Raw genomic sequence first — 27,575 nt, 5'->3', positions numbered from 1 at the left:
TGAGTTGTTTGAGTTCCTTATATATTCTGCATATTAGCCCCTTGTCTGATGTGTAGTTGGCAAGCACTTTCTCCCATTCTGTAGGTTTTCTCTTCACTTTGTTGGTCGTGCCCCTTTCTGTGCAGAATCTTTTTAGTTTGATGTAATCCCATTTGTGTATTTTTGCTTTAGATGCCAGTTCTTTGTAGTCTTGCTAAGGAAGGCACTGCCCACTCCCACTTTGTGTAGCATTTCCCCTATGTTTTCTTCTAATAGTTTCATAGCTTTGGGTCTTAAAATGTAGGTCTTTAATTCATTTTGAGCTCATTTTTGTATATGGTGAGAGATAAGGGTCTACTTTCAATCTTCTGCATGTGGATATCCAGTTTTCCCAGCACCATTTATTGCAGAGGCTGCCCTTTCCCCACTGTGTATTCTTGGCACCTTTTTGAAAATCAGTTATGGTAAGCATGTGGGGTTATTTTTGCGCTCTCTCTTCTGTTTCATTGGTCTGTGTGTTTTTATGCCAGTACCATGCTCTTTTGGTTACTATAGCTTTACAGTATATTTTGAAGTTAGGAACTGTGATGTCTCCAACTTTGTTCTTTTTGTTCAAAATTGCTTTAGGTCTTTTGTGGTTCTTTACAAATTTTAAGATTGTTTTTCCTATTTCTGTGAAGAATGTCATTGGTATTTTGATAGGGATTGTGTTGACTGTGTAGATTGCTTTGGATAAAACAGAAATTTTGATGATGCTAATTCTTGCAACCCAAGAACATGGGATATCTTTCCATTTATTTGTGTGCTCTTCAGTTTTTTTCACCAATATTTTATAGTTTCTGTTGTAGTGTTGTTCACTTTCTTGGTTAAATTTACTCCTAGATATTTCATTTTTTTGGTAGCTATTGTGAATGGGATTACTTTCTTGATTTCTTCTTCAGCTATTTCATTACTGATGTATAGGAAAGCTATTGTTTTTGTGTGTTGACTTTGTATACTGCCACTATACTGAATTCATTTGTTCTAGTAATTTTTTGGTGGAGTCCTTAGGGTTTTTGATGTATAGGGTCATGTCATCTGCAAATAGGAATAATTTGACCTCTTCCTTCCTGATTTGAATGCCCCCTTTTTTAATTCTCTTGCTTATTGCATTGGCTAGAACTTCTGGTACTGTCTTGAATAAGAGTGGGGAAAGTGGGCATACTTGTCTTGTTCCCAATCTTAGAGGAACAGCTTTCAATTTTTGTCCATTCAGTATGATATTAGCTGTGGTTTTGATGCATACAGCCTTTATTGTGCTGAGGTACATTTGTTCTATACCTAATTTGTTGAATGTTTTTTTTTTTTTTTGTCTTTTTCATGACTGGCACTCAGCCAGTGAGTGCATCGGCCATTCCTATATAGGATCTGAACCCGCGGCGGGAGTGTTGCTGCGCTCCCAGCGCCGCACTCTCCCGAGTGCGCCACGGGGTCGGCCCGAATGTTTTTATCATGAAGGGACATTGGATTTTATAGAATGCTTTTTCTGCATTTATTAAAATTATCGTATGATTTTTTTCATTTATTCTGTTGATGTGATATATCACATTTATTGATTCGTGTGGGTTGAATCATCCTTGTATCCCTGGGATGGATATGCTGTTTTGTTGACATTGACCACTTTATATAGAACAGCCTTTCTCAGTTATTTAACTGACTTTTCTGTGAAATTGTTCAGTGCTTCTCTATTGGAGTTTGTGGCTTTCACTTAAACTTTAATGATTTTCTAAACTAGTTCTCCTCTGGAATAATCTAAATAATTCTTTGGTTGTGGCTAACTTATTTTTAAGCTTGGTTTTAAGCATTTGGGAGAGAGACAATGCATTTTGAATATAGTTGCTTATTTCTACCTCATAAATCAACTAATCACATTTTCTTATTGCTGTTTATTGCATTGACCAGGTGGCACTTTACTCAGGGTGATGTCAGCGGAGTTTATTGCAGTTGCTGGGTATTTGCAAATATAATCATTAATATAATTATTCACATGGTGTTACTATTTATCATAAAGTCAATCTTGAAAGGTCAACCAGAGTCACATGTATCTCGTATTCACAGCTTACAAAGAAACCTTGTTGGTGTTAATAATGATGCTTTTTATGATAGTAGATATTTAAGGGTTATTTATGTGTACTAATTTGATCCTCCCCAAATCAAAATGAGGTAAACACTGCTATTGTCCCTGTTTCACTAGTGAGGAAATAGAGGCACAGGCAGATTAACTAGATTTATCAAGGTTACACAGCTATGCAGGGTAGAGTCAGTTTAGACTTTTAGGAGCATACTCTTAGTTATTATGGATTAGAATTCAAGAAAATAGTTGCTTTGGTCTCATTTTTATTTGGGTAGGTAATATTACAGCATTTACTGAGTAACTGGGATAGCTGGGGCCCAGTGATTAAGGTAGTGGTGGGGGGATGAGAATCCAAATCCTAGAGCATTGTTGTTTTCCCTTTGTCTCTTTTTTACATGTTGCTAGCATTTGAGAATAGTTTCAGGATATCCTATTAGTTTCTGCTCTGTTTTCCAAGTTATTTATTAATGAAACCGAATCCCATTGGTCCAGAAGAGAACTCTGAATGATATTTTATTCCAGCTTGGCATTATGGTGTTACAAATGATAACTAGATTTTTGATTGGTTTCCCATTGAGTTTCAAATTAATTTGACTTCTTCAGTGATGGTAACCACAGTGTAGTTACACATGTAGGCCCAAATTATTAGTTTTTGTCCTTTATTTACCAGAACATTTTCTTCTATGCTACATAATAGAAATAACTTCACATCTTAAAACCAGTTTATAAGAGGTGGCAATTAGTAGTAACACACTGTTGATTTAGCCTTTTGTTTCCAAGGCGTAGAACACGAATAAAAGAACTTTTTGTAAGTTTATTCTTGATAAAATTTCTTTGAAATAAAACATTTATATGTAGTGTGAGAAGTAATTGGTGAGAGAATTGTTGAATATAATAGAACTTGTTATATTCATTCCTTTCCTGCTGACAGATAAATATTCCCTTCAAATGAAACCAGCATAGTTTATTGTTTCGAATAAAACAGCGAACAGGGTTCTAATATAAAGAATCCTTAAATTAAGCAAAAGCAGCCATTATTTTGTAAAGAGATAATTTAAGTTTACCATATAATTTATTTTTTTTTCAGGGATGATGCATTTAAATTTTAAGACTTTACAAGCAAAGTAGAAAATGTCGAATAATAAGATGAAATAAAGAATATGTAAATGCAGTTTTGTGTTCATAGAAAGTTTAGATTGAAAGTATAAGTTTTGCAACTAACCAAACTTTCTATAGTTGTATAGAAGGAACAGTATAATTTCTAGATTGTTTTGAACCACAGTTCTACCCAATCTACTTAGTAATTGACTTACATGACTAATATTTTAGTTGTGAGCAGAATTAATGTAAAAGATTTCCTCCAAATTTTATTAAGTATTCCATCATTCTACTTACCTTATGAAAAAATAAGTAGCTAAAATTTGGGCATTTTTTGAAAGTTAAGTACAGAGCCAATCAGTTATTTTAAGTGTAAAGAATAGTGAGATTTAGGGAAATATATATTTTTAAATCTTTTTAATTCATTCTTTTTTGTTACTGAAGTATAATGAGATGTTCAGATATCTCGATAGCAGATGCATGCTATTAGTAGTGTAGCTTGCCCTTTCGTTAGCTTAATCATATGTATTAGAGAAGCATTCTTGTTCTCACTCTCAGATATAGATTCTGTATGTACCTCCTTGATGTATCTGTTTTTCTATGAACAAACTATCTCCTTTCATTTCTGTATTCCAATCTTTTTGTGATACCCATGAGATTACTTTAAAATCTCTTTGTTGTGGTATCAATTAATCAATTCAATCTACACATGTATTTTTAGGGTCTGCTAAATGCCAGGCACTATTTTAGGTGCTGAGGATATAGCAGTAGACAAAATTAACAAAAATTATACCTTTAAGGAGTTTTTATTCAGGCTGCGGAGGAGGTCCTGTCTATTTCTTAAATGCTATCATTTGAAGCAAAACAGAGGTGCTTTTATAGCAAGCACTTTACTCTCCTAAAATTTGGTTCAGAATAATTTGTTTCATAGAAACATCCTGTAAGAAAATGAAAGAGCAGAAAGAAGGTTGTTTTTGTTTTTAAGATTTGTTTGTTTTGCTTTTCGTTTTTATGTAAACATTGGTGATTAGACCTAAAATGTTAGTTTTGTATGAATAAAAATCTATTGGTTATATATTTTAGTTTAAACGTATCCTTTAAATATTCATTTAAATGGTCTTTATTGCGTTGTCTGTGTTAAATCTTGAGCAGGCTCAAATTGCTCTCCACCTGCTATGCACAAACATGGCTAGTGGCTTTTATGCATGAAGTAAAAAAAGTGGTAGAAATTTGGTTGAGGGCTAGATTGTTGCCCCCTGTGTTCCTTCTAGAGGCAGTATAGTATGCTAGCTAAAAGTGTAAGCTTGGGATTCTGTCTGGTTGTATTCACATCTTGGCCCTGTCATTTATTAGCTTTGTGAGGATGGACGAGTTGACTTATGCCTCGGTTTTCTTACTGTAATATGAGGAAGACATTATCACCTGCTACATTACATTGGTAGGACTAAATTAAGGTATTGCATGTTAAAAAAACATTTTGTACCATCTGGTCCATAGTAGGAGATCAATAAATGGTAAGGATTATTCTTGCTGAGCATAGCTGATATTACATCAGTGGTGATCAGCACATTTAGAAACAGACCAGTTGTGTTGTGTCTTGAAAATGTAGCAAAAATACTTTATTACCCAGGATTCTTCAGGTCTACCTTTCAGAGTAGGCCTCTGAGCGGAACTTGTTTTTAATATGTGTTTTGGTAAAAATAGGTAGGTTTTCTTATCCATTTCTGTTCAGTGAAGGTAACAAAGTTTTACAACTTTCTAGACTCTAAATACCAAATAAGTATTATTTTGCTGAGTCATTTTAGTAATAACTCTTGTATCTAATATGTACTTTGTATAGAAAATACAAATCTCAACTTTGATGCATTTTTCTAAAATTCTTTTAGAAAACACTTTTTGTAGCTTAAGGAACTGTATCTGTTTTAATTAGAAAAGTCATAATAATTTGCTAGGTTTGTTTTTTTCCCCACATTTCTCAATTCATTGCTATAGTTTATTCATATGTTGGAAGAGTGAGCATTATCATCATCATTGTATCCAGATGTTATCGTTTTTGCTTTTCACTTCAGTGGTCTGTGGTAAAATTATTTGACATGGACGAAAATAGTTTCTTATTTGGTGACAAATGGAATAGTGTGATTATGGAATGCACTCTAAGTCATCATCTGTATGAGTCAGAAATTTAGAAATATGAACTTGAGTGCCTTCAACAATGTATCTCTGGTACACAGTTTGCTAGGATATTATGTGCTAGTTGAAAATGTATGTTATTAATTAATAATATAAACTTCTTATTTTGTGTATCTAATGGGGAACCTTGACTTGGGATAATTTGTCCCAGTAACTGCAAGGTGATGCCGTTGAATAATGAATCATCACCGCCCCTTCCCAGCCTCATTAGCTTCCCTCTTCTACGTTAAAACCCTCCAGTGGTTTCCTATTACTTTTAACATGAAGACCGATCTCTTCACCATCACAATTTTCAAACGTTTATGAAGTTTTTCTTGTGCAAAGCATGTTTCCATATACTACTATAGGAAAGTGCAATCCTTGTTTTGGGGCTGTGATAAATTTTAGGCAAATGCTGCTGTTGATACTCAAATATGAGAAAAAATGATTTATTGAACTATAAAAGCGTGGAAATTGAAGTTTGTTTTTAAAATTTTTGTCTATTTTAAATTCAGGATGATCACTTGTTTTCATGGATTCATGCATGTTAGAACTAAAAAGGAGCTTAGAGATAATGTTTAAAGCCCTTCACTTTAGAAAGTCATGTGCTGAGGACTGCATAGCTAATTAAAAGGCAGATTTGTTTTTGTTTCCCATGTCTCCTGATTTGTAGCACATTGCTCTGATATATTACCATACTGTGTTTACCTCACTTTTCCTTTTTAATTTACTCTTAGTTCCATATAATCAGGCCTTATCTTTGCCTCATTGATGTTCTTCCTGTCATCTTTTAGTAATACCTTTCAGTCTACAAAATTGTTTCTCCACTCTTCCTATTACCTCTCCTCTAGGTCTGTGCTATTCATTCTGGTAGCCACTACCCACATATGGCTATTTAGATTAAACTTAACTAAAATTATATAAAATTAAAGTTTACTTTCTTAGTATCAGTAGCCATATTTCAAGTGCTTAATATATGTGCATGTATCTAGTGATTACTATATTAGATAGCACATATGTACAACAGAGGAAGTGTTGTGATCACAGGAAGTTCTGTTGAACAGCACTGCCCTAGATTGTAAGCTTTTTAGGCAGAGGGTCACTTATGTTGTTATTAAGAATATTCAATACAGGCTCTTGATACATGTTTTAGAACATGTGGATGGACACATATTCATTCCTTCCTTTAATTCCTTGCCAGATATTTTGTTTGGAATTTTCCTTTTCTTTTTGAACCATTTTATGATTGAAGGAAAATCAGCAATATGCTATTTCCTATTTACATACTCGTGTACAATATATATCATGTACCACTTAAAATACCCTAAACAGGAATCTTGGAGATTAAGGTTATAGAGATACTTTTTGCATCATATTCCTTGTGTAGCTAGTTATTGAGGTAATGTGTATTTTAAATGCTTATTTATTTATTTTTTTATATTTAAGTTATGACGGTGACTCCTTGATGATCATTCCTTGGCATGAACATAAACACCGAGCTAAAGATTGGTGCGAGGAGTTGCAGTGCAGGTCAGTATGAGTCGGCACGAGGCAACTACATTGCCTTGTGGGGTGGGTGAATAGATGACCTTGTGAAAGGGGTGCGTGACCTGCGATCACTTACTTGATGGTACTCCCTGATTTCGGGAGTTGGAGTGAAGTTTTTAAAACCCACTCTTGACTCAGTTATATCAAAATATTTTCATGGGAAAGTATTAAATGCTGCAAAGGAATTATCCTAAAAATGATTCTTATTACAACTCTTTTCATTTTGAGGTATTCCCTTTCTGTCTTTCACATAAATATATTTTTCATAGTTGTAATCATGGTATACATGCAGTTTTGTTCTTGATTCAGTTTTAATTTTCAGTATTATAAGATTTAACCTTGGAACTCCTCAGAATGTGGAGACATCAAACACTGCGGAAGGGAGATGGGAGGTGAGGTGTAGGGCTAAAAGTTCAAGGAACATTTGGACCTCTTTATCCTCCACTCCTCAAAATCAGGTAAATATGCCTTCACTGTTTCTCCTTCCATATTTTCCCTACATGAGACCAGAGGTTTATTTTTTGGACTTGTTCTTTGAGCCAGATGGCCTGTATATTAAGCTAGAAAGCCTCCAGATTCCTGGATAGTAGCCATAGCATAGGTGGGGGTGGATTGATGGGGTTTGAAGTCCAGACATTTAGAACATTTATTTCCTGAATGCTGAAACTATATTTCCATTCTCCTTCCCTGCTACCAGATGTAGGTATATTCCCCAAGTAGAAGTCTAGGGAATTCTTTTCTGGAGAAATGGAGTAGCCTATAGAAAGAGGCCTCTAGATTCTGAGATGTGGTCCCAAAAGGTCACATGGAAGCCAGCGAATGAACAGGTCTTGCTGCACCCACAGAGCTTCCTGGATATCTGAGGATAGACTCCAGCAGACAGAACAAATGAAGAGGAAAGGCAAAATGTGGGAAAATGTAACTGAAAGAGACACTACACAGAAAAAATAAAATTTCAAAAATTATAATTAATGTCGCCTTGGAGATAAGAAAAGATATATTTGTGAAATAACAATAGAATTGTATAAAATAGAAATAAGGGAACTAAGAGAATGTTGGGACATTAAAAAATATGATAGTTGATATACAAAAATTAGAAGAGTTGGAAGATAAAAGCAAAAGCTTTTCTAGAAATTAGAATAAAAATACAGAGCTAGAAAATAAGAGAGCAGATATAAAAATATCAAGTCTAATAAACTGAAGTTACAGGCATTTGAGAAAGAATTGACATAGATGATGGAGGGGAGGGAATTATGAAAAATAATTCAGGCCTATTGCCTAGAATTGAAGGTTATGAGTTGTCAGATTGAAATGCCTGTTACACTGAAGCATACCATCATGACTTTCCAGAATACTAAGGATACAGCCCTCTAAAGAGAAAGACACATTACAGGCAAGGAATCGGGAATCAGTGACCTCAGACATCTCCAGAAAAACATTAGGAGCTAGAAGACAGTGGAGGAATCCTTTGAACTTTTTGAGAGAAAATATTTTTTCTCAATTTTTTTTTTTCCTTCGGGGAGGCTGGCTGGTATTGGGAATCGAAACCCTTGACCTTGGTGTCAGCACCATGCTCTAACCAAGTGAGCTAACTGGCCAGCCCAGAAAATATTTTTTGATACAGATTTTTATATTCAGCTAAAATCATCCGTCAAGTATCACATTAACCTTGTGAGAATTAATAAAATTTACCATCCATGTACACCTTATTTCAGGAAGCCATTATAAGATTTACTTTATTAAAATGAGGGAATGAAGTGAGAAAAAGAAAATCTTTGGATTCAGAACTGAGCTGTAATGCAGTCAGTGGCAAAGGGAAGGCCCTGGATGACAGCTGTGCCCCAGCTGGGTGAGAGCAGCTGGCATAGATTGTGGAGGTGCATGGGCTGCTTTAAGAGTAAGGTCTCTTGGAAAAAATTTAAAAAATGGAACTGGTGTATTATTTGATATATTTGACAATTTCAAAATGCTTTCTCTTTTGCTATTGATAGACTTTTTAGGGAATTTGGAAAACATTAGCAGTGGATGCATATAAGCAAATGGGAGTGGTAGGAGGATAGCAGGCAGGAAGACAGAGGAATATTTATCACAATATACCCCTTGGCTCAGCAGTAGGTGACATTCACATAATCATAACAATGTAAATAATTAGTGGTTTAATCCAAATTGTGATATATCCACAATGGGAAGTAGAGGTATAGGGGAAGTGAATGGTTGTGGTTTACGACATGTAAATAATGTCTAAAGTAGATAAATCTGGAAGCAGTCACATTCATGTGGTTTAGACTCATGGAGGTAAAAACCGGAAAGCTGAAAGACTGAGAACACGGGGTAGAGGGTGACAGGGATGGCAGCAGAGAGGATTGTTAAGGGGTTGCTGGTTTTTATTTGAGATGTCTTTTCATATGTTTGTATTTTGTAAACTGTCTATATACTTTCTGTCTAAAAAATGATAAATAAAAGTCCTAATCAGTAGTATGATTATTGCAAGTGACATTTGGAAGCTCTCTTCATGTTAGTAGAAATGTTGACAGTTTCCCTTCATTTTGTATCTTTGCATTTTTGATATGAGTTAATAGAATATGTAACTCTTACTTTTTATTTCTCCAGTGTGTTTTAGTGTAGTTACAATTGAATGTCCCACTGTGTTTTTGCTGTTATTTGCCTTTTAAAAATTATTTGTTTTCATTTTTATTAAAGTTGTATGTGAGGGTACTTCAAAAAATTCATGGAGGAATAGAATTAAAAGATAATGTGAATCTTTCTATTAACCTTTTGAAGTACCCTTGTATTTGCAAATAGTTTAAAGAGTTAGAGTTCTACAAAGCTTGTTTTAAAAAAGCAAAAAACCAAAACCTGTAATTCTTCGTTCCCCTTCCTCCATATCCTGCTCTCCAGAAGCAACTGCTTAAGTTCTTTTCGATGAATGTTTTGATATTTACCTCCACATCTCTGATTAACATAATTGTGTCTTGATTTTTTTTAGTTTTGTTCATTATCTGTTGTCTTCCTAGAACGGAGGATAATGGTTTAGTTTCTTTTTATCACATGTACTCTACTTCTACTACTACTTCTCCCCTGCCTCCTTAAAAAAAATCTCTTACTGTCATTCAGTGGAGTTTGGGGAGAAAATGAAGCTTAATGCGTGGTATTTATCTGCCACATTTAACTGGAAGTCCTACCAGTTGAAAACAGATGGGAGGTTGATGCCAGTGGATATGATGGTAGGGAAAGGTGAGGTGATAGTGTTGATCACAAATTCTCTTAATTTAAGATGATGCTTTTTACAGAGCAGCACTGGCAGAGGACCTGGCCCATTCATCTGCTCCTTCCCAGTTCGCCTTAGCCTGTGCTTTTTTGTGATTCTAACAAGTAGATATGAGGAATGAGAGCATTTCTTCTCAGACTAACCACAGCAAGCTAAAATGCAGGCAAACGTTGCTGTGCTGGAACTCCTACAACGATAAAAATGTAAAGCCAGGAAAAATTCGGCAGAAGGAAAGGTGATTTTGAAGATGATACAAATTTTCAGTAGTACAGGACGTATCCTATTGCTTATTCATTTGATTAGTGTCTGTCCTCTGTTAGATTCAGGAGTAGTGAAGGAAGAGAAGGAGATATAGTCCCTGTCCTCATGAAATAAAGCTAGAAATCATGACAGTGAGGCATACTGGAATGAAAGGGAAGCATGTTTCCAGAAGGAGAAAGCAGTTAGCTTCTATCAAATAGTGCTGAGAGGGAAATAGGTAAGGACTGAAAAAAGTATTAAAGGAACTCAAAGTTGCTGGTGGCTATTTTTCCCTTCTGAAATAGGGCAGACTTAAAAGATTCCAGGAGGAGTGATGTGGCTTTGTATGTCGGTAGTGGGGAAGAATCCCTGGTAAGAATGTTGATGACACTGTGAGACTAGTTAAGTAAAAGACCATTCCATTTATAGGCAGGCCTTGTTGTAGTGCCAGTTATAACCACAGCAGGTTGTCTAAGGCATGTGGATAAAATATCCAAATATTTATGGGCTCTGTGTCTGATCATATACTATAGCTGCTAATAATTCTAATAAAAAATAATAACTGTAAATAAAATGAAGCACCTGATTAATGCTAGGCAGTGTTCTCTGTGTACCTTATTTATATTATTTTGAATTTTCACAGCATTCTTACATCGTATTCTCTCCATTTTTTAATGAGTAAAATAAATCTTATGCTAGATTTAATTCAGTAATTTGCTCAAGTTTTCACAGCTTTCAGTGATGGAACTGAGGTTCAGATTCAGTTCTGACTCCGAAGCTTACTGCTTTGTAATAATAATAAGTATAACACCTGCCATATACTGCCAACTTACGTTAGATGAATGAATGTCCCTCATGAAACATGGCGTCTTTCCATATGTCCATCTGAGATTACTTAGTTTAACTTGTGTTGTTTTTTTAGTCTTTAACTATGGAAGGCAGTTGGTCAGAAGCATCCTTATAAAACTCCTCGTAATTTGTGATCCCCATGGTTTTACCCCTGTGTACATTCCTTGAAGATGTTTCTTTTTCACACCTTATGAGAAATGGTATAGAGTAGTCATACACTGTGCTAATGCCAGCACAGTACTATACTGCCATCATCTAGTAGAAGTATATTATCAACATAAGTAAAGTGTATTTCCTCATTTTTATGAACATCAAATTCAAGGGTTTTTCATTCAAATTCAAATTGGAATCACTGGGGAGTATTTTCCTAAACTAGACCTGGCTAGCCATCACAAGTGGTTTTGATTCAGTAGGCCTGTGGTAGGCACCTGGATGTAAAGTCTTCCCAGGGTGATTTTGATTTTATTAATACTGATTTGATTGATTTGTGGCATAGTGTATTGATTTATTATACTTTCTGATTTTTTAAATGAGAAAATCAGTAGGGAAAATAAATCAGGCATCTTAAAAATGTCATTTGTCTTGTAAGCATGTACATATGCAAGCAAATGCGCGCACACAGACACGCACGCACGCACGCACGCGCGCGCTTCCTGTCTTTGTACGTCTCTGTCCCTGCAAAATTATAATTCTTTTTCCAGCATCCCAGTCAGTTATCAATTGTTCCTTTTGGGCTTTGCAGAATGGTTGTTGAGCCGAGCCGTGAGGATGAAAGTGAATTCTTGTATGCTGCACAGCCTGAGCTATTGAGGTACAGGACCAACCAGCTTGCAGTCGAGAGGATCATGGACTGGTATCAGACCAGAGCAGAGGAGATAGAGCATTGCGCTCGACAGGTGAGGGGGAAGTGACAGCTGCTGCTCAGTGATACTGAAGTGCTGCCGTGGATCCTTAGCATTCAGAACATGTAGTGGGTACCGCCAGTGGGGCTGGGCATCATGTATATAATTCGCAAGGGATGAAATGACTATTTCCTGTTCCTTTTGTTCATTTATCCTTTGTCACAGAAGATTTTCTGGCTTTTGTTTTGGATTCTTACAGAGCAAATACATACAAGAAAGGGTGTTCAAAATCTCTCTTTAAAATATAAGCTGCAATATAGTACATACTGTTCCTGATTTTTAATATATTTTAAAAATAAACTTTATACCATGTTCAGTTAAAATACTATATCAACATAGAAATGCTTGAGTTGTCTCCTGTTATACTGTAGTAATGCAGTTGATTGTGAGATTGCCTTTCAGGAACACTGAAGCTGTTTTTAACGTTTCCCTTCAGTCCATGCCTAATTTTTCTTAGTTCTTAAGCACTTTTACTGAGATGCATGATAGCTGCATCAGAGCGGGGATGTGGGAGAGAGGGAGGGGCTTGCATTGAACCTTAGGGTATCTGCATATTGATCTTGACTCTTCGACTAACAGACATTGTAACCTTTTTCTGTACCTCGGTTTTTTCATGGGATTAGTTCTTGTACTAGAGTCAATGAGAACAAAGAAAATATATGTGAGAGAGTATTATTAAAAACTGCCAAATGAGTTCTTTGTAAATGTTAAGCAATAGTTGTCTTCATCTTAGAGAACAGAGATGGGATTAAGAGCAAATAAAGGCAGAATGCACTTTGAAGCCTCATTCAAGGTCTGGCCAATGCAGGACTTTTTCTTTCTACTTGTAGTTTTGGCTTTGGACTTTCTGGCCTACTGTCAGTCTTTCCTTTGACAGGGGAGTTAATTCCGGAGGGTCTGGTGAACAGCAGTACTGTGGGAAATAATATGTACCCCTTTGTGTAAATTTCTACTTAGTGTATCTGGCACACCCTATGTTTCCATGTGGAAGCCTTCTTGAATTCCTGCTTAATCTAATTCCTATTTATAGTATTTATAGGGCTGAAGATGAATTATTTGCTGGAGCTGACAAAAATATTCTAGAAAAACTTTTTGGCTGATGGCCAAAAACATTTATGATTGACTTCTCAAGTTTTTGAAGAAGGCTAAAGACCATAGTACATTTCAAAATATTTAGAATCTTAAGATATCACAATGAAAAGAATCTTTGTAGGTAATAGTCTAATTCTGTATTTTATGGATAAACTAAGAGCCACAGAAAGGAAAGCGAGCAACTTGCACAGGGACACATGGTGGCAGAGCCAAACAAAATCCAGGTCTCCGTAAAATCTTTTTATAGAGTCCATACAAAAATGATCAGTTGCACAAATCTTAATGACTGAGAAATAAGAAACATAAATCTTAAAAATCTGTCACACCCGTAGAATCTTTTTTTTATCGCTTACTTATAATCCTGACATGAAAATCATAGATATTATATCTTTAGAAATAATTTCCAAAAAATTAATATAGTGACTTAATTTCAACATAAAGGATAAATAAAATATGTAAATGATTGGTCATGACTACACTAGGAAGTAAAGCTAGTGAGAAATCAATTTGAATAAGATATCTGAAATTGCAGACAGATTCAGATATGTTGCATTATTGAGTTAAATGCCACAAATTGCTGTTAGAGCTGTGTACAACTAAGTCATGGTAAAATTTTTAATGAAACAAGTAAAATATTCCCCTAGTTTATACAGTAGCTGCATTCTAGGAGAATTCAGTATAAAGTAAACCATACAGAAAAGAATTTTGTGTAAAGATTCAATGAAGTTGAGATCTAGACTCTGATAATTTTAACTAGGTTTTTCAGGACATTGGGAAGGTAGGCAGGAGTGAGGACAAGTTGGTTGTACAGGACTGCCTTGCACAATGTGGGAGGTCTGTCATTCCTGGCTTCCACTACTTACTGTCAGTAGGTCCCACTCCTTGTGATGCACAACTCAACCTCCTCATATTTTAAAAATGTCTTGGTGGAAAGTTCTGCTCCCACTGAGAGTTGTAGTCTTATATCAATATCAGATATCTAGAAATAACCAGTTCATATTGATTACCTCAAGTAAGGTGTTACTAGTTGCTAATGTATTGGAGAAACTCACTTGGTAATGATTGGTGATGAAAGTTCTGAAATGAGCCAGTGAGTCACGTTTTTGTACAGACAAATATTGGTTGTTGTAACATGTGTCTAGACATCTTTTAAGACTCCAATGACATCATATGATTTATAGGAATTTTACAAATATATGTAGTTTACTATTGTCTCTGGCTGTTAAGAGAAATGATCCTGTTTGATGGACCAGTTTTGTTTGAGCACTTTGTAGTTTCTTAGCTTGAACTTCTAGATATTGCCTTTAGAGAGTAAGGAAAAAAGTGTGTCTGTGTATTTATATATATAAATATAAAAACTGATTTCTAGGTCGTTCTGGCAGTTGAGCTAGGAATGAGAATGGAAAAGTTTTTCATGTCTGTATACAGTGCTGAGCAACCAGCATCATTCATTTTAAGAGAATAATAATGATTCCTCAGTTTTAGGATTTAAATATTTTGCAACCCAAATTTCAAGCATTATTCAGTTCTTAAAAAAAATAGTGGTAACAGATAGAGAAAAATGCCATACTGGAATGCAAAATAAACTATTGTTTTTTTACATTTATCTATGTTGTTATTTACTTATTTATTAATAGACTTTTTTAAAAGAGGAATTTTAGGTTTATAGAAAAATTGAGCAGAAAGTACACTGAGTTCCCATAAACCCTCTCTCCACTCCCTGCCCCTCTTTAATTTATCCCTAATATTAACATCTTGCATTTGATTGGTGCATTTGTTAATTCGATGGACCAAGATGTCTTTCAGTAAGTAAATGGATAAACTGTAGTACATCCAGACAATGGACTGTTACTTAGCATTAAAAATAAATGAGCTATCAAAGACGTAGAAGAAACTTGAATGCATATTACTAAGTGAAAGAAGCCAATCTGAAAGGCAGTATATTGTGTCATTCCAACTATATGGCAGCTGGTAAAGGCAGAACTATGGAGACAGTAAAAAATCAGGGACTGGAGGTAAAAAGAGATGAATAGGCAGAGCACAGAGGATTTTTAGGGCAGTGCTATTCTTTATGATACTTTGATGGTCAGTATGTTTCATTATATAATTGCCAAAATCCGTAGAATGCACAACACCAAGTGTGATGGGATAATGATATGTCAATGCAGGTTCATCAATTGTAACAAATACACCATTCTGGTGAGGCTGTTGATAGTGGTGGAGGTTGTGGTGGTGGGGTGTGGGAGGATAAGTATGAGAACTCTACTTCCTGTTCAGTTTTTCTGTGAACCTAAAACTTCTCTAACAAAGTAAAGTCTATTGAAAAAAAACCTACAGAGTTTTCTGAATTTAAAAGTTTTTAATAGTCTAGCAATAATTCCTAGACATCTTGAATTCTTTTTGAGTAATTAGGAATAATTATAAAGAAAGAAAAGTGATTTGGGGGTGGTTTGTTTTGGTGGCTTGTATTTTCTCCCATTTCTTTCATTTATTTAAAAAAAACATAATAAAGGTTTTTTCTCTTATTGACAGTTCATGTAGCTTATGCTACAGTCAAAGTGATATCTGACATAGTTTTATCTTTTTCATTTTTAGAGATTTAATTGATATGGGACTTCTTTTTCCTTAGTGCTTATAAATGCCTTTAGCAAAACTTGTGCATTGGTTTAGAAAAATATTTATAGTGATGCACTTTATCTTGTGAGGGCTTGGGGCATGTGTTATAATTCTATAAGTTGCATTCAAGCCTACTTTTATTTAAAGTGTCAGTGATTGATTTGAAAACATTTTTAGTTAGTATTTGAGAAGACAGCAAATTCAAAGTTGATTTGGAAAGACAAATTTGAATCACAGAATTGGTGAGTGTAATACAAATTGCTAATATGCTTTGTACTCAAATTATTACTTGCACAAAGTGTGTTCTATGCATCAAATTTTCTTAATGCTTTCTGAAAATTCACCTGAGACAGATTTTTGTTTTTAATTGGTGTAAAGGTAGATATATCTTTTCATACATGAATTGTATTTTTTTTTAACTAGGCATTAAGTTAAAAAAAACACTTACCTGTTGAAATGTGACCAGATCTCTCCTGTTTCACCTCATGTTTTACCTACTTCTACTTCTTCCCACTTATGTTTCTTTGCACCACTCTTTCCAGCTGAAGATGCATTTCTTCTTTCTTCACTTCATCCTCACCTGTCAATTCCTGGGTCTTTGAAGGGCCTTGGTGGGGCTTTATTATTGCCTGGCATTTTTTCTTTGCGTTACATGCTTGTTCCCTTTTCCCTTTCCTGTACCCCTTGTGCCCTAGCACTTCCCTCATCATTTTCAGAAAATGATTTTGCTTTGTATTTCGTCTGAAAATTTGAGAACTCCCTTTCATTTGCCTTATGTTTCCAGCTTTTCTCGCTTCCTGTGTTCACAGCTACGCGTTCTTTACCTGTGCTCTGGATTTTACACTCCCACCTGCTTTAGGATCATTTTATCAATTGTCTGTTTCCTCTGTCTTGTATGTTTAACCTTTCTTTCTTTACTGTCTCTATTGCCCCCACCCTCACCCTTTTTATAGACATAAAGTTTAAGCCCTTCCTATTTCATGAATACAAAATACAATTAGAGCCATTAGAGAATATGTTAATTCGTAAATTTGATGATGAAATAGGGGTCAAATGGCTGTGTACTGAAAATCTGTGGGAAAATCATTCTTTGTTTTTGTCTGGTGATGGCTAAGTATTTGAATTGAGACAAATAAAATATTTGTACTAGAGTTAGTAATTCAGCAAATATTTATTGAGTGACTTCTTTATGGGAGGCCCTTTGAAAGGATAGGTACTGAACGGGAATATAAAAGCAAAACCTTGGAAACAATCATTCGTTTTGGAAGTAGAGCAATATAGTAAAGATAAGATTAATTTGGCCATATCACTACTAGCTGTGTTATTTTTTTCACCTTTTAGCATAAGGTTGTCAGAATTAAACAGAGAAATATATGTAAAACTACTGTAAACTATAATGCTCTACAACTGAGATGGTGTCTTTCTCTTCAGTATTTCTTACTGATGGTTTGATTCCATTGGAAGAGTTTGATGTTGATATATTTGATATAGAATTCTAATGTTTTTATAGTAAAAATATATGTTACTGATAATATGAATTTATAAAAAACGATTACAACAATTGTATTCTGTACTGGAGGCTTTCAGTTTAGAATATATGAGAAATATATAATACTCAGGGACTTACTGTTGCTTTTCCATTTTAGGTTGACTGTGCATTGTCACTTATTCGACTTGGGATGGAGAGGAATATTCCTGGTTTGCTGGTTCTGTGTGATAATTTGGTTACTCTGGAAACATTGGTTTATGAAGCAGGGTGTGACTTAACCCTAACCTTGAAAGAACTCCAGCAGATGAAAGACATTGAAAAACTAAGATTATTGATGAATAGTGTAGGTTTTATTTTAACTTCCTTCTTAAGCATTCCCTGTGTACTTTGATTAATATGCATCTCAAACCAAAGACTAAATGTCCTCCATGCCTGAGAATTTAGTAAATGAAGGATGTTCTTGACGTGTTTCAATCAGATGTTACAGACAAATAGCTGAAGGCATACAAACTGTTTTTGCTGTTTTTATATCTTGCTTGCCCTTTATTCAGAACCCTGTATAACTTTTTTTCCCCCTTCTAGTCAGGCATATTTCTAAACTAGCCAGTTATTGTACTAACTGTTTCTAATCTTTCACTGTGTTAAAATTCACAGTTCCTTATATATTTCAACAACTGGAAAAAAAAAAAAAGTGCCAGAGTTCAGAGGGCTGGGTGATTGTGTGAAGATGATATGTCTTCAGGGTTAGTATGTTTAGGAGCATTTTCCAGCCATTCTTAGATTATTCTTGGGTTATCCTGTTCTTTATCCCCCAAATTTGGACCTGGTTTCTACTTTCCCACTAGTTTCTGTTGCTTATAACAGAATACCTGAGACTGGGTAATTTATAAAGAAAAGAGGTTTATTTGGCTTATGATTCTGTGACAGCCGCATCTTGGGGGGGAGAGAGAGAGAGATAAAAGGTGCCAAGAACTCACTCATTTCCTCCTCCCACCACACGCCCGGGCATTAATCTCTTCAAGGAGGTTCCACCCCCTATGACCCAAACAGCTCCCAGCACTCTGGGATCAGATTTTCACATGAGCTTTGGGGAGACAACATACCCAAAATCTATGACCTACTGAGTAGAGAGGTGAGAATGATGGTGCCTTGTCTCTCCTGAATCCCTCTCTCTCCCGCATCCCTCTCTCTCCCGCATCCCTCTCTCTCCCGCATCCCTCTCTCTCCCGCATCCCTCTCTCTCCCGCATCCCTCTCTCTCCCGCATCCCTCTCTCTCCCGCATCCCTCTCTCTCCCGCATCCCTCTCTCTCCCACATCCTTTTCTCTTCCACATCCCTCTCTCTTCTACATCCCTCTCAACATCTTCCCTTTTATACATCTTCCTTTTTCTCTCCTTGTATCCCTGCCTTCCCTTTCTCTTATTAGCCTTTTTTCCCACTAATCCACCCAGTGAAAATTGACTTGTGTTATATGTCGGACTTCTCTCAAAAGATTTAGGTGTATCTCCTGGAGGTAATGAGAGAAGTGATTGTATAATTTTAGGGATAATGAGTAAAATGACACATAATCTGTGCCATTCGGAGTTTTGTGAAGATGGATTTGAAGGGGCCAAACAAAACAAAACAAAAAGGAAGAGGAAAAGGAAAGGAGGGATTCAGGGCTCTTACAGCTGACTCTATTCTCAAGGGGATCCTTTTCTAGAGTTTCTTCACTTATCTGTCTGTGTCTGTCTCTGCTAGTTTCTGTTTCACTCTTTCTGTTGGTTTAAGGTCCGTCTCTTTCTCTTTGCCTCTTTTTGTGCATGCATGTGCACGTGTACATGCATGCACTCACACACTTTTTTTGGGTAGAACCTCTCTGCTCTGGAGGACCTTGTGACTGAGTAATAGCAGCAGCATGTTTGTCTTCCAGAGCTGTGCTCATGCTCTTTGGGACACCAAATCTATTATGGTCTGAAGAGATGTGCCACAGTGACATTGCTGCTGTTAGGTCTACTAGATCCAGGTAGCAGGTGATTCATTCTCCTGCTACCTGTCAGGCCACATGTGAGTGGTTGACTGGAGTGTCTGTTTTAAAAATTGTTGTGCTTTCACTGTTTAACATCATTCTGATTATCTTTAAAACTTAGAAGTTGTCTGATATAATAAAGTAATTAATTTAAATTAGTATTTGTTTTGGTTAATTATACTTTCAGTGTCCTGAGGACAAATATGTGACAAGTGCCTACCAGTGGATGGTTCCCTTTCTTCATCGTTGTGAGAAACAGTCTCCTGGTGTGGCTAACGAGCTGTTAAAAGAATACTTAGTAACTTTAGCTAAAGGGGACTTGAAATTTCCCCTGAAGATATTTCAGCATTCCAAACCAGATGTAAGTAGAAACTCTAACTTCTTAAAATTATCTGCACTTTTTTTTTTTTGCTACAGAGTTAAGTTTTATTTATTAATTTTTATAACAGGCATTGCAAGTATTTTCTGTTTAAATGAAAAAGGAAATGGTTGTCATTTTATCTTTAAAGATGTTTCAGCAGTGTAGACTAAAGTTTTTTTGAAAAATTCATAAAATTATATTTATTTTGATTGATTTGTCCCGAAGTTCGTTTAGTATCTACAGTGTGTTGGAAATTGGAAATACCAAGAAGACTAATAGTTGACAGGTATTGAATTCTTACTATAAGGAACTTTACAGGTATTAACTCATTTAATCCTTATAACAATCCTATGAGGCAGATGCTTTTGTTATCTTAATATTATAGGAAAGGAAAATTGTGATATAAAGTGGTTAAGTAATTGCCCACAGTAAATGGAGGAAACTGGATTCAAACATCGTATTCTAATTCTACAGCTGTGTCCTTAACCATTATACTTTATGCTACCACCAACAGGAGAAGACAAGGTTTCTATCATAGAGGACCTTCAAAATATTTATAATTTTTAAGTTCTTATAGGGGCGTGTTGTAGTTATTCTTAATAACTCTTATATTTGCTGAAAACTGCTATATTTATAGCTTTGTATGTCAAAAGGGTTCAAATAGTTGTTCAGATTTGCTGGTGGTGAAGTCATTTTGTTAAGGTCAGCATACATTTGCAGTGTCAAAAGCCTCTTAATGTAACCATAGGTCAAATATGCTGTTTCAAGAGATGGTGGCTTCCATTCCATTGGAGGAGACTCAAGCAAGATGGCTTCGTCACTTGAGGCCCTGACTCTGTAGTGAGGTTTAAAACATTAGGTTGAAGACTTCCTCCAATTCTAAATTCTGATTGAGTCTACTCCTTGCCCTAGCTTTTGCTAGTAATATGAAGTCTGGTAAGATATATGGTCATAGACCAGTATAATCAAGAGAGAAAGGAAAGCCTTCCTTAGTTAATTTTAGACATTTTTTTTTTTGGTTTCTAAAAGGATGGTCTATCAGAAATATACTTATTCATTACCTATTTAAAATGTTCCATCTTCTCATAAGCAGTTTATACTTAGTAATCTGATTTTAAATTTGATTTGTTTTAAATTTTGATTGGTTTACTGTGGAGCCCAGGGTGGGCTGCTTATGGCAGCAAAATATGTGAGAAACAGGATGGATTGAATATGAATGTTTTATGAGGAAGAAAGAAGCAAATTTAAATGCTTTCCAGTAATCTTGTTTGTGATACATCTTCCTTATGGAGTCTTGTAAATCCTTTGTATATAGTCAGCTTTTTGTTGTTTTTCTTAGCAATTTAGCATGTGCCTTTTGAATAAAACATACAGCCATTTGCCTTTGTTGAAATATATGAACATCAAAGCAGAGAACAATGATATTGTTGGGCTGCTTCTTTCCAATGCAGCCTCCATATTTCTCTCAGTGTTATATTCCTGCAACAAATCTGGTCATGTCCTGATCTATGGAAAGTTTCCAGTTTCTCACCACGTCTGACATAGTAAACACTGGGCTCTCTAGAGTAGCTTGGGAGATGCTTCGCTGTCTGCTTACAGTCTGCATCTTCAGCCTTGTTTCTCTCCTGGAATGCACTAGGCCACTCACACTGAACCTCTTAACTCTTGACCCTGTCAGGTTTTTTCATGGTTCTCTGTGTATTATGGATTGTTTCCTTTGTTTGGAGTGGGGATCTCCCCTTTCCTTCATTTAACAAACACCTGCCTATCATTCATGGTCCTGCTCTTTTAGATTCTCTACTGTGAAACCTTCCATGACTTCTCTGTGCTTTGACAGGTCTTTGTATCTGCCTCTGGAGAGCCCTTATCACACTGTGTTGTAATTATTTATTCACAAATAATATGTGTGTACATGTTTGTTTCTCCCTCCCTTTCTTTCCTATATATATCCTCTATATCTCATTTATTTCTAAATTATCAGGGAATAGCACAGTGACCAGTAGAGAACAAGTGCTCAGTAAATTTTGGCAGAGCAAATGAAAGATTGAAACTGGGTTTTATTATGATGCTTCAGATCACTTGATTACATTTTGTTTACTTTACTAGTATTGTGCTGGTAGCATTGTTTGTATTTTACTTGATTGTTTGCAAAAAGAATGTACTTCAGATCTGCCATGCACAAACTATTTTTAGTTACAGAAGTCATTGCTCCTGTAATATATCAGACAGCTCAGACTAAGTTATGCTGCATTAATAAATGACCTGTAAATCTTAGTAGCTTACAATAGCAAACATTCATTTCTCACAAGTGTCATGTTAGCTGTGGTTGGGCTTCTGCTATGTCTGATTCATTTCGAGACTCAGGCACAAAGAACAGTCTCCTTTTCTTCTTGTGGCGGAGAAAAAAGAGCAAAGTATTACCACACAGTTGCTCTTAAAGCTTTATCTCCGAAGTGGCTCAAGTTACTTCCCCACATTTCAAAGGCCAGAGAAAGTTTCATGGCCAAGCCTGATGTCAGTGAAACAGGGAAGAATACCTCTTTCATAAGACGAATGATAATACAGCTGACCAGAGCCATGTGATAAAGAAGCAGATCTTGAAACATCCTTGTGCTACCACTGCACTTGGCTGCCAGATTTGTCTTTTAAACTATCTTATGTGCCTCAAAGTTCCCTCTTTTTTATAACATCCTAAAGCACTCATTTCTGATTTTTTAAGCCATTGCTCTTTGCTTAAATCCCCCTTTAGAGAGTGAAACTTGTAAAGAAACTTGGTCAAGTTCTGGGTAGGGTTGGCTTGGGAACATCATAGGCCCTCTCCTTTTGTTCTTTGTCTTCTAAACTAGTAATTTTTTAATGTATCTGTATATCAGAACCATGTACATTTTTAAAAACATAAGTTTTCTATGCCTAATCCAGATAAATTGATTAGAATTTGGGGGGTAGCTTCCTGGAATATACATTTGACAGTTTATCCATTGATTTTGATGGAAATCCAGAGTTAGGAACAATTCTTTTAAATATCCATGCCTTCTTTTAACAAATAGAAATTCACTATACATCATAGCTTTGTTAAGTGCCATCTTTTTAGTTTGCTTCTGATCACATAATTCAGTGGGCAATTTTAGTTTTTAAAGTGACCTTTTCTAATTTCATGTCTACTTTAGACTATTTAGAAAACTCAGAAAAACATAAATATAAAAATAAACTTTGTTTCTGGCAATATCATTGATTACATATTCTGAAAATCTTTTCACTCCAAGTACTCACTAAATTATTAATTTTTAAAAATCTGTTGACCTGCAAAGCTGAACTATAATAAAGAAAGGGAAATTTGTCCCAGCCGAAAGTGAAGAGGGAGGTGAGATCATAGGAATATTCATGAGGAGGAGGCAGTGACTACTTGGAGTGGTTGTTGTAGTCTTGCAAACCATTCTTTTGATTAGGCATATTAAAAACAGGCTTATTGGTGAACTTTACTTAAATGGTATCATATGATATCATTTTTTGGTATTTAGATTGTTTCATTCTATATTAATTTTGTGAGATTTATTTATGTTATGTTTAGATACAGTTCCTTCATTTTTGTTGCCAAATTTATTCCATTACTACAATTTGTCTATTTATTATTATTTCTTATTGTGCTCCTGTTGATCATTTAGATTGTTTCCACTCTTGGCTATTATAAATAATGCCACAGTGAATATTCCTTTATGTGTCTCTTGGTATATGTATGTACATACATTTGGATATATATCTAGGAATGGAATATTGGTGTTCTAAGGTATGTTCATGCTTAGTACTGGTAGATAATGCCAAAATTTTTTAAAAAGTTGTTCTCTTCAGTCATGAATATGAGTTTTTGTCATTCCACATTCTTGCCAGTACTAGGTAACGTGATATTGTTAGTATTTAAAATTTTATCCTTTCTGCTATGTACATATGAGGGGTCTTCAGAAAGTTTGTGGAAAGACTTGTATTATCTTTTAATTCCAATTTCTTTTCTTTCTTTTTTTTCGTGGCTGACTGGTATGGGGAATTCCATTTTTTCACGATCTCTTTGAGGTACCTTTGTTAGAGGTATCTTCTTGTGGGTTTAATTTGCAATCTCATAATATGGAAATTAACCCTTTGCCAGTTACACACGTTGCAAATAATCTCTGCCCTTTTTGCCATTTTATTCTCTTAGCAGTGAAGACCATTTTAAGCTGATCAGGGATTGAGCTGTTTCAAGTTTCAAAAAGACTGTCCTATTTCCAGTTCTCCCTTATTCCTAGGGTGTAGTCCCTCAGGGGTCTAAACCAGAGCCACTGGATGCTCACTAGGCCTTTCTCCTTGGCAGGTCCTGGACTCCAGCAAGGTGTGTCTGCTGAAAGTCTACGTAACACCTTACACTCTTGGCTACAATTTTTTGCTTGTCTTTTCTTGGCCCATCTGCCGTCGGAATTGGAAAGTGCCTCTAGATCTGTGCTGTTCAATATTGTAGAAAACAGCAACACATGTGACTATATAAATTTAATAAAATTTAGTTAGTCACACTGGCTTTCCATTTGTGGGCATGTATATTCAATGAATAATCTTGGTTGTATGTGTTTTTTTATTATTGGTTTATCTTCAGGGTTTATTTTTAGGGGACTGCTGTGTCTAACAGGAAGAGTTGTGTTGGTATTGCCAAATTTCTCTCCAGAAGGATTGCTGCAGTTTGCATTCCTGCCAAGCAAGTATGAGTGTGCCTGTTTCTGCACAACTTTGCAGACAGAATTTGTTGTATTTTAAAATTTTTGTCAATGAGGTAGGCAATGATATTTTAATTTGCACTTTCCTGAGTGAGTTTTAACATTTTCTCCTATGTTAGTGAGGCATTATCTCTTTTTTTTTTGTGAATTGTCCATTCATGTCTTTTTCCTATTTTTTACTAGGGTTTTTGTTTCCTTGTGCCTTAATTTTTAGAAATTCATGTACATTAGTGTAATTAATCCTTTGTGGTATATATTGTGAATATTTCTTCCAGTTGGTCAGTTGTCTTTTGACTTTGTTTATTGTGTATTGTGTCATGCAGTTTTTATTTTTTTATTTTTGTATAGTCAAATCGAGCAGTCTTTCATTTCCTCTGAATTTTGAGTCGTGGTTGTACAGCCTTTTCCTACTCAAGGGTTAAATAAAGATGAATTCACTTATGTTTTCTTCTAGTACTTGTACGGTTTTATTTTTACTTTTAGATTCCTAATTTATTTGGAATGTATTCTTTTGTATGGTGGTATCAACGGATCTAATTTTATGTTTCCTAAATGGCTAATTTCCTTAGCACCATTTATTAATTAGTTTATCTTTACTGTAGTGATTTGAGATGCTGCTTTTGGCATATAATGAACTTGCTATTTGTATGTGGATCTAGTTCTAGAGTTTCTATATTTTTTTACTGGTCCATTTGTCAGTGCACTGGTACCACATTGTCTTGATTATAGAGATTTTATAGTGTGTTTTAATGTCTGATAAAGGTAGTATTCGTTGTAGTTTTTTCCCCCAACTGCTCCTTTTTTAAAACGTGTTCTTAGTTGTTTGTTTTTCTATTTGAACTTTTGTGTCAGCTTGTCTAATTTCATGAAATAGCTTATTGGTATGTCATGATTGTATTGAATTTATAAAATAACTTCAGGAAACCAGTATCTTTATAATGTTTGGTTTATTTCTAAGTTTTTAATTTGCTCTGTTTCTATTATAGAGTTTTCTCTACCCTCATTTCTTTTGTTTATTGTTTGTATATATGGAAGCTGTTGTTTTTGTATGTTACTTTGGATTCTGCTATTTCACTGATTTCTTTTACATGAGCTTGATTCTCTGGGGTTTTCCGGGTATCCTATCTTATCATCTGCTTTTCTTTTCTAGTTGTCTATAGTAGATAGTTTTATGAATTTATTTTTTAAAATTGTAGTTCTCTTGCACATCTCCTTGCTATGCAATATGGGAGATAATCTGCTGCCCATGGTGTGGAAGATCCATTTCTTTGACTTCTCAGAAAGTCATAGATGGACTCTCTTCTTTTAGCTTGAGAAAGGGCAAATGATGGTTTACTAGTGACCACTGAGATAGGTAAGGGATGATGACGAATGGTGCAAGTAAGAGAAAATGTGTCTTAGACTATGTGTATTTAGACATCTTCTAGGAGGTCTAATAGTGCAAGAATGAAAAGTGGTAATTTGAGCATTATGATTCATGTACACAATAGATTCCATTAAGAAAGATATGTTGAATAGCATAAGAAAAAACAAAAAAAGTACCATAGAAATACAGATAGAAAAGGGGAGCTATGTATGAGAATAGTATAAGGATTTATTCATTATAGGCTAGCCAGTTAGCTCACTTGATAGTGTGGTGCTGGTAACACCAAGGTCAAGGGTTTAGATCCTAGTACTGGCTAGCCACCAGGAAAAAAAAAAAAAAAAGTCAAAGTCAAATAGAGATGAAACTAGACAAGTTTTAGACATAGCGAGACTAAGTTCTTGAGAGGACATTTCAGGTTGGAGTAGTCTAAGCCAAGGAGACAGAATTAGGCTAATATCATTTTTACGTAAAGGCAGGTAATTTAATTTGGGTGAAATAAAACTTTGTATAGAAGGGTAAGTGGTTCACAGGACCAGAAGGTGATTTGGCACCAGGCCATGAAGGAGCTTGAGCAGAAGGCAAAAAGTTTATTCTTTATTTACCTTTCACATTGAAGGACTACTAAAGGATTTTTAACAGAAGGTTTTGAGCATAGATGATTACATACAGAGTCTAGGACATTGAACTTAAAAGTGGCTCTTTAATGTCTCGGAGAGGAGAAGACAGGAAACAGAGAAATCAGTAAAACAAGGACTTTGGCTTCTATTTCGGATGGTTTTCCAAATTGTTCCTGGACTGAAACTGGCTTCAAAGTTTTCATCTTACTCCGGTGTTTTCTTACCACATATGAGTTTTCTGTTGCCATGCTTTTCCTCAGTCTCTTCCGTTCTTCCTGCACATGAAACTCCTCTGCAGGATTGTGAGAGCCTGTGTTGCTTAATTTAAGCTCTGGAGCCAATTGTCTGGATTTGAATCCTGGCTTTACTGCTTACTGGCTCTGTAACCTTGGGCAGATTATTTGACCTCACTATGCCTCAGTTTTTTCTTTATGTAAAATGGGAGTAGTTCCAGTGCTAATCTTACTGGGTCATTATGAGGATTTATGAATTAGTGCATATAAAGCACTTAGAAACAGTACCTAGAACACAGTAAGAAATCAGGAAAAGTTAGCTAATCCTATTAATTTTTAATAGTACTTATTTTTATTGTGTCCTGCTTGTCCCTATTTCACCAGTTAGTCACACTGCAACCTTGGATAACTCTTTGTTAAATGTTAACATCAAATTAATGATATGTTTTTTTCTTAATACCTTGAAGAAATGTATATAAATCCTTTAAATTGGCTACTTTAGAAAACTTTGTTTCCCTGGTAACCTTTAATGTTTCTTTTGTACATTCACTGATGTGATTTTTCTAGTGAGAAAATACCTTTGTTAGCTTCTCTCCATCCCTTTCCTGTCTGCTTTGTGTATATCGGTGAGTTTCTACTAAGGTTGAAAACCAGTAGACCATTATTACAGAAATTATTTTAAACTTTGTTGTTGAAAAGAACTCTAAGAAAATTTAGTTTCGGACTTTCATTTTGGTTTCTGTGGTGGTAATATAAGCATTCTACATGTATTAAATGATTTAATCCTCACAACAACTCTCTCAGGAAGGTGTTGTTAATATCCCAATTTTATAGATGAGAAAAACAAAGCACCAACTGGTTATTTTTATATCACAGGAAAATACTCCAAGA

The 27,575-nt window shown here is 35.3% G+C and overlaps 1 protein-coding gene across 2 annotated transcripts in view; it reads left to right on the top strand.

The window, feature by feature from the left end:
• The window catches only part of NBAS (NBAS subunit of NRZ tethering complex), a 361,846-nt gene that overhangs the window by 111,807 nt on the left and 222,464 nt on the right, over positions 1–27,575 (top strand). For both annotated transcript variants that reach the window (XM_063078155.1, XM_063078154.1), the window contains exons 22-25: positions 6,806–6,889; positions 12,007–12,160; positions 17,521–17,706; positions 19,559–19,732. In XM_063078155.1, the coding sequence (XP_062934225.1) occupies positions 6,806–6,889; positions 12,007–12,160; positions 17,521–17,706; positions 19,559–19,732 (598 nt within the window). The remainder of the gene's footprint in view (positions 1–6,805; positions 6,890–12,006; positions 12,161–17,520; positions 17,707–19,558; positions 19,733–27,575) is intronic.

This window comes from Cynocephalus volans, chromosome 14 (genome assembly GCF_027409185.1).
Source record: "Cynocephalus volans isolate mCynVol1 chromosome 14, mCynVol1.pri, whole genome shotgun sequence".
Taxonomy (NCBI): Eukaryota; Metazoa; Chordata; class Mammalia; order Dermoptera; family Cynocephalidae; genus Cynocephalus; species Cynocephalus volans.
The sequence above is the reverse complement of the archived record's forward strand: the minus strand, read 5'-3'. Positions and strand labels throughout refer to the sequence as shown.